Source organism: Rhinopithecus bieti, unplaced genomic scaffold (assembly GCF_001698545.2).
Source record: "Rhinopithecus bieti isolate Rb0 unplaced genomic scaffold, ASM169854v2 scaffold_16097, whole genome shotgun sequence".
NCBI classification, from domain to species: domain Eukaryota; kingdom Metazoa; phylum Chordata; class Mammalia; order Primates; family Cercopithecidae; genus Rhinopithecus; species Rhinopithecus bieti.
Genome location: NW_016808851.1, coordinates 1809721 through 1827238, shown reverse-complemented (window position 1 = coordinate 1827238; position 17518 = coordinate 1809721). Strand labels below are relative to the sequence as shown.

Sequence of the window (17518 nt, the reverse complement as noted above, 5' to 3'; positions counted from 1 at the left end):
GACCTCGTGATCCGCCCGTCTCAGCCTCCCAAAGTGCTGGGATTACAGGCTTGAGCCACCGCGCCCGGCCAACATATTCTATCCTTAACACAAATTCTTCCAGTTTCCTTAAACACAATCACAACCAAAAGAAAACCATAACAGATATGAAACCAAAATAATGCCCACAAATCATCTGTTCAATTCTCTATTGCTTTTAGATATCAGGTTCCTAAAAAGAGGAAAATATGGCTAAGGAAGAGATGAAATGGGCAGCTGAAGGACCCATTAGGTCTCTTTTTTCCAAAAGATAAAAATTACCGTCTTGCTAATACAGTTTGTGTTGAGGGTTTTGTTTTCACTTATATTCTCCTTGAACAAATAATGAAAGCAACAGAGACATCCTGGAACAGTAGGAAAAGTAGGAGCTGTGAGTCATCCAAAATTGAATGTGAATTCTATGCTTTCTCTTTCTAGTTTAATGACCTTGGGTGAATCCCTTTTAATCTCTTTAAGCCTTTCCCCCATCTGCAAAAAAGGAAAATCAAAATTTCTTCATTAAGAACTACTGTAAGGATTACACGAGTGATTGTGTATGGAAATGCTTGGTGTACCATTTGGCACAGATGAGACATTTGTTAAACGTTTCTTTGTTCTGCCTTCCCGATGGGCTTTTCTTTTTTAAAACCAATTACCTTCCAACCAGCACTGCATTAGGAAAAAAGTTCTCACTGAAAGCCCCAATCATTGGTAAACATAAGCTTTTATCTAAAAGCTCTATATGAAGAAATTAAATTCTTAACAAATGTTAACAGTGTAATTAACAATTGCTTTTCAAACATGGGGCAGGTGAACAAGTCATGCTTTTCACATTCACTATATACCCCCATGCTCTCAGAATGAATCATTAGTTTTACACCTACATGCAAAACCAGAAACTGGACTAAAGCCAACTAATATTTTTCAGGAGTGCAACAGTTGCTTCTAAAGGCACACCATAGTACATTTGCCATCAAAACTCCCTCGTGGGCTTAATCCATCCTCTAGTAAAAGGTACAAGGTACAGACTGGTCACCCTTTCCCTCAGTTTTCCTGCTAGGTAGGTGTCAATCCGGTCATTACAACACAGAACTATTCACAATGCTCTCATTTACAAATAAATAAACTGCTGCTCCATGGACTAGAAGCCACTTCTGATCCTCAGTTCACTATGCAGTTTATCGTATCACTAAGTCCCTTCTGCGAGCAGCCTGGAATTCTTTCTGTCAATTCAGGACAGGGGAAGGAACAGTATAAAACAGTATTGTAGATATTGTGGATTGGCACTCAACATCCATTTCTCCCTTCTTGTCGTGAAGTGTTTTACCAAACTGCCAGTTATCATCCATTAGTCCATCATGAAACCAACTTAGTGGGTCAAGACCAGCATTTCTTAACAGAATGAAATAGCATAGAACAGCATAGCACTGCTCAGCATAGACTAGAATCAAAACCATCAGGGAGTCTCACACTGTCTTGTGAATCTTTTATTTCAGGTAGATGTGTATGCGACTGTATGGATGTGTGAGGAAAATGAATTCTACAGTAGAATATGTCAGAACATTTGGAAAACACTCTTGCAGCATGCCTTTCTGTACCTCCATCATTGGGAAGCTGAATGTTAAGATTCCAGGAATTCCTTCAGAAAGGATTCCAGATGTGATTTGGATTTAGCCATTCGATGCCCAAGTGTGAGATGTGGATGCTGGCAGTGGTCACACCTCTGCTGCCACAGCTATTTCTGATGGATGCTCTCGGTCTTCTGTGGCATCACTAGCAGAGGATGCAGAATATGGTCACCAGGTTTATGATTCCTGAGAGGCAGGGTAAAAGGCACACATTTTATAAAAGGTCCAGATAGCAGCAGGTGCAGTAGGGTTCTAGAATTAGCAGTAGGAGGGAAGGCACCCTGAAAATGGTGGCTTCAGGATTAGGGTAGTATCAATGCAATTCTGCATCTACCTAGACATAGCAGCAGCAGCTCTCTTGGTGGTTTAGTTCTGTGGTGGGCCTTTGGGAATTTCTATGGAAATCAATCTCAAGTTCATTTCTTCAGCCCTCACACGATTCTGTAAGCCACCTAGTACCCTATAATAAATCCCTTCTTAGGCCAGGTGAGGTGGCTCATGCCTGTAATCCCAGCACTTTGGGAGGCTGAGGCAGGTGGATCATCTGAGGTCAGCAAATTGAGACCAGCCTGACTAACATGGTGAAACCCTGTCTCTACTAAAAGCACAAAATTATCCAGGCATAGTGGTGCATGCCAGTAATCATAGTTACTTGGGAGGCTGAGGCAAGAGAATCATTTGAACCCGGGAGGTAGAGGCTGCAGTGAACCAAGATCATGCCATTGCACTCCAGCCTGGGCAACAAGAGCGAAACTCCGTCTCAAAAAAAATAAAAAATAAAAATAAATAAATCTCTTATTGCTTAAGCTACTAGGATTAGCACCTATTCTGGTACCGTACCCTGTTGCAATTAACAGGAAAGTAAAAATTGAATATTTTTCTGGTACTCAACATTATACTTGAACTCAGTTATACATTTCTACTGGATAATTCTAAAAAGAACCTGAAAACTGAACACAGATATTTTGGGGTTTGTTTTGTTGTGTTTGGTTTTTGTGACTCCTCTAGCACCAAGTGATCAAAAAATACCTATGACTGACAGATTGATAAAACCATACGATGGAAGTCACAAAAATGGCTGAGTATCTTCATCACCAGTTGCAGGGAGAAAGAATGAAACTGTTGTAGGTTTTCTGGAAGACTCTGAGATGGAAATTTGGATGCAGAAGTGTAGTCGAATTGCACACTCAGGAGCTAAACCTACAAGAAAGTAAAAGAGCAGGATGGGTAGAGGGAGTGGCTGCCCTGACATGCAGTTGCAACAGAGGCCTGCACCAATCTTATGAGAAAGGAGGGGTTCAGAAGCTGAGATGACCCTTCAGCGTGGTCCTACATGGAGGGAAAAGGGCCATGTCTGTGTACCCCTTCACTGGCCAGCCACTGGATGAGAGTTGCCCTTGGAAAGGGTCTGCGACCCAGGATGAGATAGCGCCCTTCATCCAAGGGCAAGACCTTGGAAGGGACCCAGGTGTGGTTTGTCAGAAGCCATTTGCTCTGGGCAGCTGGAGAACAAGTGCTTCAGTCCCACAGCAGGACTAGGGTACACCACGGCATCTGCTGCTGAGCCCAGACAAGCATTCCTCTTTATCATGTGCTTATAGCTTCCTAAATGCCTTGGGAAGACATTCACAGTCCTACAGGAAAACTGGAAAGGTGTGTTCTGAGTATGTAAATGACTTTCAGCATGATAGCAACAACAAAACCCCTCTTCCACTTAGCAATAGTCCAGCTACGCGGCATTTTCTAATAAAACTTAGTGAGTCTGGAGCCAGAGAGCACGAGTCCAGGCTTTGTCCCTATTTTCAATTTCCAGATCAACAGTGGATGCAATCTCTCCATTTATATTTATTGGTCATTACCACTTGAGTAGTGGCATTTTTTTATACTACCTCTTCCCTACTTTCTGCTAGGTCAAGAATTAACCACAAGATTAACCAAGGGATTGCAGGGAAAATAGCTTTGGGAAATGGAAAGTTCATGGGACCAGGAGTTAGGAAACCTGGAGCCTATTCTCTCAGTTCAGCTAATTCATTTTCTCTCTCTCTCTCTCTCTCTCTCTCTCTCTCTCTCTCTTTATTTCATAGGAATAACCATGCCTGCCCTATCAGAATCATTGTGGAGATCAAAAGAGTAATGTATGTGAAAACATTGTAGTAAGAGTTATAATACATCTGTAAGCTATTATCATTATTAGTCACCTGCCCACTTTATAATTACATAAATTATACATCAAGAATCCATTCAAATCTTTATACAGATAATGGTTAAAAGTTCTGGTCCATAAAGAGAGGAGGATCCAATCCACCAATTCAAACCCCATTCCATCAGCTGATTCAGTTAGACATTCAACAAATGCTCACCAACTATGGGTCAAGCACTAGACATGTGATGAACAAGCCTACAGGAGGCAGCATGGCTCGGTGTGAATCATGTGAACGTTGAAGTAACAAAGTGTAGATTTCTATTTTAGCTTAGGTGGCTGTAACCTTCATTTCTCCAAGTCTCAGGGTTTCTTTGTCCACAAATGAGATGCTACTATGAGAAGTTGGTGTAAGTAAGTGTTGGTCTAGCTACACACAAGATGACATGGAAACCCCCAGTTGGGTTACCTACCCCAGCCTTAGGATATCAGAGAAAATCCTCTTGTGCCTTCAAACTGAGTCCCTTGTGTTCTCATCATTCAGCTCCCATTTATAAGTGAGAACATGAGTGTTTAGTTTTCTGTTTCTGTGTTAGTCTGCTGAGGATGATGGCTTCCAGCTCCACCCATGTCCCTGCAAAGGACATGATCTCACTCCTTTTTATGGCTGCATAGTATTCCATGGTGTATATGTACCACATTTTCTTTATTTATCCAGTTTTTCACTGATGAGCATTTGGGTTGATACCATGTCTTTGAAGATAAGCACTTTAAAAGTAACACAGATTTGCTCACAAAAAATGAGAATACTGGAGGAATGAAGACAAAAGCCAGGTTGAACGGATGATGGCATGAGTAAAAGGTGAGACCAGAAAGACAGCATATACAGGACACTTCCAAGGGGCTCAACTGAGGAGAAGAAGATGGAGGTAGGGCTTGGAGGAGAAGTTGCTGTGGAGTAGAGACAGGGATGTCTTTAAGATGAGAGAGATTTGAACATATTTAAATGCTGATGGAAATAAGTCATTTATGAACGTGAAGTTGACAACACTGGAAAGCGAGGAAAACAATTGATGGGGCTAAGTTTCTGACGATGCAAGTGCCCAGGTAGAGAAAATAGCTGAGACAGGGAGAGGCAAGGAGGTAAGGGGGGAGGGTGTGGACACATGTAAGGCTGTATTAGGATGTGATATTGAAGATGTTTCCTATAATGGCTTCTATTTGCTGGGTGAAATAGGAGATGAGATTGTCTGCTGAGGGTGAAGAGGGAAGACATAGGATAAGAGCCTCAAAGGAAAAAAGAATATTTGCAAAAATCATTTTGGAAAATGACAGAGACATATAACAGGGAAAACAGTGCAGCTTTACCAGTTAGGACAGGAGACTCAGATGAGATCAAAAACCATGAATTTTGGGATGCCACTTAGCTGTGATTTCATGTGATTTTCTCCAGCTTCATTCAGTGGGGCAGGAAAAGCAACAGAAACATTGGTAGTTGGGAGTAATTCAAAGTCGAGGACAGAAGGGCAAGGGAACAGGGAGTTAAAGGTGTTAGGAAGAGAATGATTGAAGAAATGAACCTTAATGTATAGGCTGGCTCCAGATGGAATGAGGATGGGCAAGACTGGGAGGGAGAAAATAGGAGGACCAGGGAAATGCAATGGCTCAAAGGCTCAAAGCACAGCTATTTGGGAGTAAGAGATAAAGGTTTGGGATGATAAGAGGTTGTGGAGCTTTTTAATTATGATTTCAAAGGTGCATAACTCCTAGGTATTAGACAGTTCTGACAGGCCACGTGTCACAGAAGTGTGTGTGTGTGTGTTTGCGTGTGTGTGTCTGACCAGCTGCCCTTCCTTTGGGGAACTTTCCCTCTGTCATTACATGTGGTCCTGGTTGAACAGGTAATCCTAGAGCATCACCTGACCCCAACCTCACTAACAGTGGTTGGCATGGGATGCAGGCTGGTGAGTGTGTTCATCCACCTGGCTACAGTGATTGGTTCAAGGATAGGTGTATGACCTGGAAGAGATGATCAGGCTCTCCACTAATATTTTTTGCATGGACACTTGGAGACAAGGGGTATCTCTTTTTCTCGGCTCATGAGGGTTTTTTTTTTTGGTTTTGTTTGTTTGTTTTGTTCTGATTTTTGCCCAGAATGGACTCGAACTCCTGAGCTCAAGCATTCCACCCTTCTCAGCCTCCCAAAGTGCTGTGATTACAGGCGTGAGCCACATGACCACATCAGTTGTAAAAATCACGCAACTGCTTGTGATCATCTCTTCTGGTAGCATGGAGGAACCTATATGCGGAAGGAAAAAGTCCAACATGCAAAGACAAGCAAAATCAAATCGACATGAGAGATGGATAGAAGCAGAAAGAATCCAGACACCGATTCTGAATCCTTGGATCTAACCAAGCTGAAGTTAGTCTACCCCTGAATCTTTCAAGCAAGCCCCCAAAATTCTCCTGTCAGCTTAAGGTAATCTAAATTGGATTACTATAAGCTGCAATCTAGGATGTGAGTGACTGAAACAAAAGGAGATAAAAGTATAAGCACTGAGAAGGCCAAGGAACTAAAGATATAGGCCGGGTATGGTGGCTCATGTCTGTAATCCCAGCACTTTGGGAGGCCAAGGCAGGTGAATCACAAAGTCAAGAGATCGAGACCGGCCGGGCGTGGTGGCTCAAGCCTGTAATCCCAGCACTTTGGGAGGCCGAGACAGGGGGATCATGAGGTTAGGAGATCGAGACTATCCTGGCTAACACAGTGAAACCCCGTCTCTACTAAAAAAACACAAAAAACTAGCCAGGCGAGGTGGCAGGCACCTGTAATCCCAGCTACTCCGGAGGCTGAGTCAGGAGAATGGCCTGAATCCGGGAGGCGGAGCTTGCAGTGAGCTGAGATGGCGCCACTGCAGTCCGGCCTGGGCGACAGAGCGAGACTCCGTCTCAAAAAAAAAAAAAAAAAAAAAAAAAAGAGAGATCGAGACCATCCTGGCCAACATGGTGAAACTCCGTCTCTACTAAAAATACAAAAATTAGCCAGGCATAGTGCCACATGCCTACAGTCCCAGCTGCTGGGGAGGCTGAGGCAGGAGAATCAATTGAACCCAGGAGGAGGAGGTTGCAGTGAGCTGAGATCACGTCACTGCACTCCAGTCTGGTGACAGACTGAGACTCCGTCTCAAAAAAATAAAATGAAAAGATATGATGCTGCATGAGTTGGCCTTACAGGCATTAAAGCTACCCAAGACGAAGGCAGCACCCAGTGGGATTAGCGAAGACACTTATGAACCACTTGCAAAAGTCTTAAGCAGGGAGAATAGATAGGTTTTTAGTAGGTAACCCCAAAGAGGTCTAGAAGAAAGTTATCTTGCCTGTCAGCTAGCAGGAGCCTAAATGAACATGGTTTTTTTTGTTTTTTTGTTTTTTTTGTTTTTTTTTTTTTGAGGACAGAGTCTTGCTCTGTCGGCCAGGGCTGGAGTGCAGAGTGCCGGATCTCACTCACTGCAAGCTCTCGCCTCCCAGGTTCCAAGCCATTCTCCTTGCCTCAGCCTCCCGAGTAGTGGGATACAGGCGCGCCCCGCACTGCGCCTCGTCTGAGTTTTTGTATTTTTTAAGTAGAGGGGGAAAACGGGGTTTCAACCGTGTTAGCCAGGATGGGTCTCGATCTCTGACCTCGTGATCCGCCCCCCCGTCTTCGGCCCTCCCAAAGGCGGCCTCCCAAAGTGCTGGGATTACAGGCTTGAGCCACCGTGCCCGGCCTGAACCATGTTTTTATACAAAGGCAGAGGAATACGGTATGGAAGCACATAGTGGAAAGAGAAGCATACAGACCCCACTTGCTAATGAGAAGCGAAGTGAAGTGGATAAAATCACTACTGCATATGTCCAATAATGTGGATAAAATCACTACTGCATCAACTGGGTGAGACTTTCCAAGCCTTTCCATGGCTGCATAACCATGAAATGCTTCCCCAGTGAAAACGAGACTCCAATTCTGAGTTGTAAGTATTATCAAAATATCAGTAAAGTAGACTTCTTTAACAGCTCCAGCCTGCTGCCCCTGAGCCTTGAATCAATTGCTGTTCATCTGTAAAACAGACCGTAAGGTAAAACTGGAAATTTCAGATGGGTCAAGCCTAAATTGTTTTCCCTAATTGAGATATTTTTATGCATCTATTTACATGTCACAGACAGTGACCAGAATAATCACCTAAGTAGCAAATATTACTATCACTCAAGTGTATTTGATAGAAGAGTTAGTATTAAATAGTTTAAAGCCTTATGTAAAAATCATATCAAACTAGTGCATTTTATTGGAAAACATAAAATATACATGGATATTATAGAAGAACAAAATCTAACCTAAAAATTCAAAGCTGGCCTGCCAACTCTGGAATGATTGCCACAAAGGGAAATCCAACAACCAACTGGCATTTTAACAAAGAAGCAAATGGCTTTATTAAAAGATTTTCAATTTGTCCAAATGAAAAGCAATGTGTATATGAACTGTATACATGTACAGAATTTATTTTTCCCATTTCCTATACCTTTTCACTAGAAGTCCCTAAAGATCATATTCAAACATTTTTCATATTTCTATGTATCTTAAAGATCACTGTAGATCATTTTGTGTATGTTAAAGATCACTAGAGTCACATAGTGGAAACATTATATAAACATATATTTGGATAAATAGAATGAAATTTCCTGTAATAAACAGAAAGTACAGTACTAACCACTATGGATCATTTTTAGTCTCTTACATAAATCCTGATACATGATTAATGATACTAAATCAAAAATGAAAAAAAATATTTCATGTTTTGAAAATATTATTTAAAATATCTTTGAATAGTGTAGAAAATAAATTTCCCAAGAAACTAAATCAAGTTTATTAAAGATTATATTTGGAAAATGAAAACAAAGAGAACGGACAAAAACAATCTCCACTCTCATACACCCACATCCACCCGTAACTGCATTTATGGGTGCATGATTCAAGGTGGAGCAGAGCCACTCAAGCTCTGAGAGCCTCCAGAGACCCAGTGAAGTCACTTCCTCCACTCAAGGTGATTTTGGATCCAAAATAGCAGCCACGACTACATCTTTGGAGCATGTGAAAAGGGGTTGGTGGGGAAAACTGCAGGCCTCCCCCAGAGGAAATTCAAGACTGCCTGTCCTGCCTCTGGCCAGCCTAGTGACCTCAGTCAGGGCTGTGCAGGTATGTTTACTCACATGCAAAATGCTACTCATACTGTCCGTGCACATAAAGGAGAAAGCCAGGCAGGGATGCCCGCTCCACAAGCAAAGCCTGGTCACTATCCCTCTGTGTGGTCTGTCATCCAACCATGTGCTTTCTTTTCGATTTTTCCTTTTCTTTCTTTTATCTTTTTTTCTTTTTTTTTTTTGAATCATCCATTCTACCTTTATTGGTAGTTTTCCTAAAAGAAGTTCTTCGCTATTTTTTCCCATTTTATCACTTATTTTCTGTAGCACTGTGGATTCTTGGATTTTTAGTTATTTGAAGTATAAAAATCAGTGCATTTGTCAAGCTTAAAAAATTAAAAATATTTTAATATAATCTAGGACTTAGACCACATTCAAATTTTTACAATTATTGCAAGAATATTTTATGCTTTTTTAAATTCAAACCAAGATCCAATCTAGTTTCAGCCCTTGCAATTGATTGTTTCAATTCTTTAATTTCTTTTAGTCTAGAGGAAAAAATTTTAAATATTTTAATATAATCTAGGACTTAGACCACATTCAAATTTTTACAATTATTGCAAGAATATTTTATGCTTTTTTAAATTCAAACCAAGATCCAATCTAGTTTCAGCCCTTGCAATTGATTGTTTCAATTCTTTAATTTCTTTTAGTCTAGAGGAAAAAATTTTAAATATTTTAATATAATCTAGGACTTAGACCACATTCAAATTTTTACAATTATTGCAAGAATATTTTATGCTTTTTTAAATTCAAACCAAGATCCAATCTAGTTTCAGCCCTTGCAATTGATTGTTTCAATTCTTTAATTTCTTTTAGTCTAGAGGAAAAAATTTTAAATATTTTAATATAATCTAGGACTTAGACCACATTCAAATTTTTACAATTATTGCAAGAATATTTTATGCTTTTTTAAATTCAAACCAAGATCCAATCTAGTTTCAGCCCTTGCAATTGATTGTTTCAATTCTTTAATTTCTTTTAGTCTAGAGGAAAAAATTTTAAATATTTTAATATAATCTAGGACTTAGACCACATTCAAATTTTTACAATTATTGCAAGAATATTTTATGCTTTTTTAAATTCAAACCAAGATCCAATCTAGTTTCAGCCCTTGCAATTGATTGTTTCAATTCTTTAATTTCTTTTAGTCTAGAGGAAAAAATTTTAAATATTTTAATATAATCTAGGACTTAGTCCACATTCAAATTTTACAACTATTGCAAGAATATTTTATGCTTTTTTAAATTCAAACCAAGATCCAATCTAGTTTCAGCCCTTGCAATTGATTGTTTCATCTCTTTAATTTCTTTTAGTCTACAAGAAAGAAGCCAATAATTTGCTTATTATGACTTTGACTTTTTTTGTTTTGTTTTTTGAGACAAGGTCTCTCTCTCTTGCCCAGGCTGGAGTGCAGTGGCACGATCTCGGCTCATTGCAACTTCCGCCTCCCGGGTTCAAGCAATTCTCATGTCTCAGCCTCTTGAGTAGCTGGGATTACAGGCACATGCCACCACACCGAGCTTATTTTTGTATTTTTTGTAGAGATGGGTTTTTTGCCATGTTGACCAGGCTGACTTTGACTTTTTGATGACTCACAAACGGTTGGCTGTATATTTTTCATTTTCTCCTAATGTTTGGGTGCACTAGATCTATTTTTTCCCCTCTCCTTTAATTTCATGCTAGAGCTTCTTTTAAGGACAATAAAAAAATACATTTTATATGTTAGAAATAAGATAAATTGTCCAAAAGAGTAACACATTTTCTCAGTGAAGAATATGATTCCCTGAAAAATCTGTAAAATAGAAATTTAAATAGAAAACAGAAAGTGACAGGAATTCATAATAAAATCCTGATCTTAAAAAGGTACCATTGCTGTGGGTGTTTTGGATATATTGGTGAATAAGACTGTATGGGATTTCTTCATCTTATAAGGTTGGGCTCACAATAAAGCTTTCCACTTTAAAGGACTGAGATCAGCCCTGCTGAAACATTAACAATTACCACCAGATGTAGTCTGGAAGCAACAGTTAGAACAGGCAAGTTTCTTACAGGACCTGAAACCTATGTAAGTTTGATCCAAATGAATTAAGTATATTGCTTTTGCTTTTTTGAAGAAATCATATAGCTTACACTTGTAAATCTGTCATTTATGGACATTAACTCTTTTTTTTTTTTTTTTTTTTTTTTTTTTTTTTTGAGACATAGTCTCACTCTGTTGCCCAGGCTGGAGTGCAATGGCACAATCCTGGCTCACTGCAGCCTCCATCTCCTGGGTTCAAGTGCTTTTCCTGCTGAGTAGCTGGGATTAGAGGCACGCACCACCACACCTGACTAATTTTTTGTATTTTTAGGAGAAACAGGGTCTCATCATGTTGGCCAGGCTGGTTTCAAACTTCTGACCTCAAATGATATGCCCTCCTTGGCCTCCTAAAGTGCTGGGATTACAGGTGTGAACCACCGTGTCCAGCCTAGATATTAACTCTCGATGGCAGGGGTATTTTTCTCCCTATATGCAAGCAATTCCCACCAGCATCATAGAGATTCAGGAAAAGCCGAGTCTGTGTAGCAGGAGAAGAGGCATGGCCTTTGAGGCAGGGCCAATAAGTTGTCCATCCTGGTTCCACCACTACCCAACCTCAACCTTGGATAGGTAACTCTATGTCTGAGCCCCAGAAAGGTTGTAAAATAAAAACGTCACAGCTTCTCTACATGGTTATTATGAGAACTAAATTGGCTAGTAAAGCCCCTGACTTAAAATAGATACCCCCAATGTTAATCTCCCACTCCCATTTCCCAATCTAACTCATGCAATCTGGTGGAATTCTTCTGGATCCCCAAATGCTAGTAAATGAAATCATAGGCGTTTTTAACACTGAGTGTTTATCTAAAGCTGACACTTTTGAGATCGTTCTTGCAAGTGATGCATTCTCACTATATCATCAAAGCATAAAATATTCACAAACTGATCAAATCTCAAAGACATGAGGAATCTGTAAAATTGGGAATTGTGTCCCATATCTTATGGCCACCTCTCTCAAGAGACACAGTGTTCAATGAAGAAGTGGTAAATGGCCTTGTGGGTGCCTATCTTGCCCGGTAGTCACATCTTTGAGGCAGGCACAGGTAACAAAGTGATGCTGATGTGAATGGATCAGTCTTTCAAGACACTTGACGATTTCGTAATCAGGAAGAGCAAGGCTGGTCAGGTTCAAGCCTAGCATCTGGGACACCACCTCCCTGAAGTCTGCCAGCTGCAATATCAAACAGAAACTCATTAACTGGGAGAACAAAACGTATCAACTACTGCTGAACCAAATGCAACAAACAAAACACCTGCAGAAAACCCAGGTTTGCATGAGGGAGGGAAATTACCTACCCTCTTCCTAGTTCTCTCACTTATAAAATACCAGATTCCAGATAAGTCCCACAGCTGCCAACCTTCAGAGATTTCACAATCACTTTTCTGATGAGCCAACTGATGTGGTATTGGCTACTAAGTCAAGAATCCAAGTTAAGTAACCATGAATGAGACCTAGACCTCACTGTCTTCATTTTCTCATCTTCAGGTTGGGATTAACCATACACCTACCTCGGAGGGCTGTTCTGAAATTCAGATCACATGAAATGGTGATTGTGTGTGTGCTCTGCGTACTAGGAAGGACTAAACAAATGTTGGTGGGGTTATGTCAATGGATGGTAAACATGCTTTCGGATTTTAGCTGGCTGATAACCTCTTACACTAAAAAAAATAATAATAATAACAAATAGCAAGAAAGTATAAGCTAATGAAAACAGGAAGACTTCTAAATTACTATCAAGTCACATCACACAGATTGCCATTTCACAAGCCATATTCCATGGGACTACTCTGGGACTTCTATTTCTCCATTGAAAGAAAAGTGGGGGGCTGGGGACAATGGTTGAAATATGCCTCATACCCCTTCAAATTCTCATAGGCTGGTTTCTGTGGTTCTAGGTTAATGCAAAAGCAGATAAATCAGGGCATCTGGCCAACACCTCATTAAAGGCACCCGCCATGTTAGAAAAGGGATGATCCAACCTGAGTACAGTTATATCCAAGAGAATGCCACCCAAACAGTCCCACCCCAGGCTCATTTGCTCTGCAACCTCCTTCCCTTGCAGAGTCCAATTTGGGAATGGTTTTAGTTGTTACAGTTTGAATTTTATGACACCTCAAAATTCTTATGTTGAAATCTAATGACCAATGTGAAGATATTAGGAGGTGGGGCCTTTGGCGGGTGATTAGATCATGAGGGTGGAGCCCTCATGAATAAGATTAGTGCCCTTATAAAAGAGGCCCCAGGGAGCTGCCTTGCTCCTTCCACCACGTGAGGACACAGCAAGAAGGGGCTGACTCTGAACCAGGAAGCTGTGCTCACCAGACACCTTGATCTTGGACTTCTCAGCCTCCAGAACTGTGAGAAAGAGATTTCTGTTATTTATAACCTACCCAGTAGATAGTACTTTGTTACAGCAGCCTGAAAGGACTAAGATACCAACCTAGTCTCCCTGATGAAAAAGTTTCTCTCAGACTTCCACCCTTTCCAATGTGGCCAAAGCTATTCATTCTGAAGAAGTTTCTTTTCTGAGAACACTCATTGTGTCGTTTGGCTTTCCCCATCTCTGCCTGACACATGAACCAAAACAGAGGCAGCCAAAGCAGGGGGAAAAAAACCTAGGATCAGAGTCCACTCTATGCCCTTTTGAGCTTCAAAAGGAGAAACAGACAAAAGCCAAAAGCAATGGAGGTCAAGCTGCCCGGTGCATGTTTCTTTATGCCTGACCTCCTGATGGACTCACTAGATAAAATGCTCCTCCTTGTAGCCAACAAGCAAATGAGTACTTTTTTATGGCTTACATCTGTGCCTGGTCGGCCATCAAGTCTGGGTGCCACTGTTTGAGATTTGGAGCTGTTTTCTGCGACTGATCTCTGCTACAGATAAGGCTTGCCTCCTGAGGCCAAAGCCCTGGTTAACGTTAAGAGCTCTGTGATGATGCAAACTTCGGAGGTGATCACCTAACATAACAGAAAGCTCCCCAGAACCAGAACCTGTTTTTTCACCAAAACTCTTCCACTGCTTGAATAAGAATGTCTTTTCCTTTCCTACAATTTGTGCCATGAAAATGTGAACAATTTTTCTTAGCAGGGTGAATCATAATGGTTACTTGAATGCCAAAAGATGCTGGAGGGGCAGGTGGATATGTTGAAAAGATATAGAAAGCTTTGTAAATTGCTTTTGAATAAGTATGTGACTAGCTCTCGCTTCAGGAGCACATGTGTTAACATTGGAACAATACAGAGAAGATTAGCACAGCCCTCATGAAATGATGACATACAAATTCATGAAACAGTCCATAGTTTTTAAAAAAGAAATGCATGAATAATTATTAATATCCAGCTCTTGAATTGTCCTGTCATTTCCTAAACAAGGTTTCATCACCAGATTTAAACCCACCTGCTTTTCTCTCTTTTCTGCTTCTTCCAAAGATTTTTTTAGTGTCTTCATTTCACTGGTTACCACTTCTATTATGTTTCTGGCCCTTTCTTTATTCTCCTTAGCCTCATGTTCTGTGGTATCCAGTTCTGACTTGACAGACATGAGCTTTTTCTCAGCTTTCTCCTTCATCTTCTCCAGCTGGTCTCTGGATTTGTTTAGATCTTCAATGGCTTTAGTTTGTTCCAAAGTTTTAATCTAGGAAGTCAAGAGAATGCTGATAACTCCTTTTGTATTTATTTAGGAAAACTGTATAAACATGACATATCAGAAGTCAATGGAATTCGCTTCATACCGTTTTTATAAATAAAGAATTGAGTTCATCTCAAACAGTTACAGATTTTGCTAAGCATATGTGCTGGACAAACATGTCTTAAGACAGTTACAGCTAAAAACAACATATTAGAGTACACTTATTTGAAAAATCAATGAGATAAAACTGTAGACAGCATAATTCTGGGGTCAGATTTTAAAATTAAGCCTGCTGGTATACGCATACACACTCTATGAGCTCCATAAGCAAAAGCAGCTTCAACTTTCTGCCCTGACCAATGGGACATTGCTGGTATATAAACATTAGGGAGAGCGAAATGTCCCCTCTTCTAATGCTCTATCCTGTGAGAGCTCCACCTCAAATCCACCTCAGCAAGTCTTCACAACTGCTGTGAGGAAAATATAGATGGGCAGTTTTTCAGAAGCGTTTCTAACTTTACCAGTGAGTCTGGGAGGTGAACAGCTGCAACTGTGGGGAGGAGTGGTGTCTTCCTCCGAGAAGCTGTCCTAAGATCTTAAAGCCAAAACACACAGTATGCTGGAGGGTGAGGCACATTCTCTGTATTACCTTATTATTTAAGATTAGGCCAGAGTTGCTTACAAAAAGAATTTAAGGCCAGGCGTGGTGGCCTCATGCCTGTTATACCAGCACTTTGGGGGCCGAGGCGGCCAGGTTACCTGAGGTCAGGAGTTCAAGATCAGCCTGGCCAACATGGTGAAACCCCATCTCTACTAAAAAATAAATAAATAAATAAAATACAAAAATTAGCCAGGCATGGTGGCAGCACCTGTAATCCCAGCTACTCAGGAGGTTGAGGCAGGAGGATTGCTTGAACCCAGGAGGCGGAGGTTGCAGTGAGTCAAGATCGTGCAATTGCACTCCAGTCTGGGCAACAGAGTGAGACTCGGTCTCAAAAAAAAAAGAATGAAATTCTGACACATACTACAACATGGATGAGCCTTGAAAACACGCTAAGTGAAATAAGCCAGATACGAAAGGGCTAATGTTGTATAACTCCACTTAGATGAAGTACAGAGAATAGGCTAATTCATAGAAATTGTATAGAAGATAGAAGTCACCAGGAGCTGGGGAAGAGGAGAAATGAGAGCTATTATCTGATGGGCACAAAGTTTCAGTTTGAGACTATGGAAAAAATTCTGGAAGTTGATAGTGATAATGGTTGTACAACATTGTAAAAGTACTTAATACCACTGAATTGTATACTTAGTAATGTTAAAGTGATATATATTATGTTATTTTTATTTTAGCACAATAAAAAAAGAATTTGAAGCAACTTCACACAGACACAAATGTTTTGACTAATCATTAAAAACAATACAAATGAGCTACAATTTAGTATCCACTAGGTTGGCTAAAATAAAAAAGACAGACAATCACAAGTGTTAGCAAGGATGTGAGGAAACTAGAACTCTCATACACTACTGGTGGGAATGTAAAATGGTGTGGCTACTGTGGAAAATAGATTGCCAGTTTTTAAAATATTAAACATAGAATTACCACACGACCCAGCAATTCCATTCCTAGGCGTATGGGCAACAGAACTGAAAACTTATGCCCACACACAAACTGTACACAAATGTTCATAGAATCACCAAAAAGTAGAAACAACCCAAATGCCATCAGCTGGTGAATGGAAAAACAAAATGTAGTATAGCCATACAATGGACTATCATTCAGCAGTAAAAAAGAATAGAGTACTGTGACATGCTACCACATGGGTAAACCTTGAAAACATCATGCTAAGGGAAAGAAGCCAATTGCAAAACAGAACACATATTCTATTATCCCATTTATATGAAAGATCCAGAAAAGGCCAGGGGTTAGTGGGAGGGCAGAATGGAGGAGCAACCATTTATGGGTACAGGGTTTCTCTTGGAGGTGATGAAAATGTTCTGAAACATGATAGTGGTGCCATTTGCTGTATGCACATATACTAAAAATCACTAAATTGTACACTTTTTTGAGACAGGGTCTTGCTCTGTCACCCAGGCTGGAGTGCAGTGGCACAATCTCAGCTGACTGCAGCCTCTGCTTTCTGGTTTTGAGCAATTCTTGTGCCACAGCTTCCCCAGTAGCTGGGATTACAGGTGTGCGCTACCATGCCCAGCTAATTTTTGTATTTTTAGTAGAGACATGATTTTGCCATGCTGGCCAGGCTGGTCTTGAACCCCTGGCCTCAAGTGATCCTCTCACCTTAGCCTCCCAAACTTTTGGGAATACAGGTGTCAGCCACTGCACTGGGCCTAAATTGTACACTTTTAAAAAGGGAATTTTATGATATATCAATTGTATCTTGATAAAGCTGTTATTTGAAAGTGTATTTACAAGGAAGCTCTTTAAAAGGATCAAAATAAATTAACTTGAAATAAATAAATAAACATATCAGTAAGGAATGAATAGACAAAGAGCAAACAAAGACCAGTACAGCTCTGAATTTAGTTCTGCGCTTCCTGGCAATTGAGATAAAGTGTTCAGGTATATTCTCAAAGAAAAAGCATTATTTCGTGTTTTCGTTTTGTGGTTAAATCATTTTAAAAAAAATGTAAGAAAGTAACAGAATAAAAGATACCAAATAATAAGTATTTGCTGTCTTCTTCCTTCCCTCCTGACCCTTCTTTCCTAAGAAGAAAAGATGTTTTATTGATGCATCTACTTTTTTTTTTTTTTTTTTTTTTTTTTTTTTTTT

The 17518-nt window shown here is 40.3% G+C and overlaps 1 protein-coding gene across 1 annotated transcript in view; it reads right to left on the bottom strand.

Moving 5' to 3' along the window:
* Positions 1 to 11893: 11893 nt before the first annotated feature.
* Positions 11894 to 17518, bottom strand: part of CCDC170 (coiled-coil domain containing 170) — a 95978-nt gene continuing 90353 nt past the window's right edge. The window contains 2 exon segments of the mRNA XM_017887608.1: positions 11894 to 12272; positions 14499 to 14735. Of these exon segments, the coding sequence (XP_017743097.1) occupies positions 12072 to 12272; positions 14499 to 14735 (438 nt within the window). The 3' untranslated portion in view covers positions 11894 to 12071.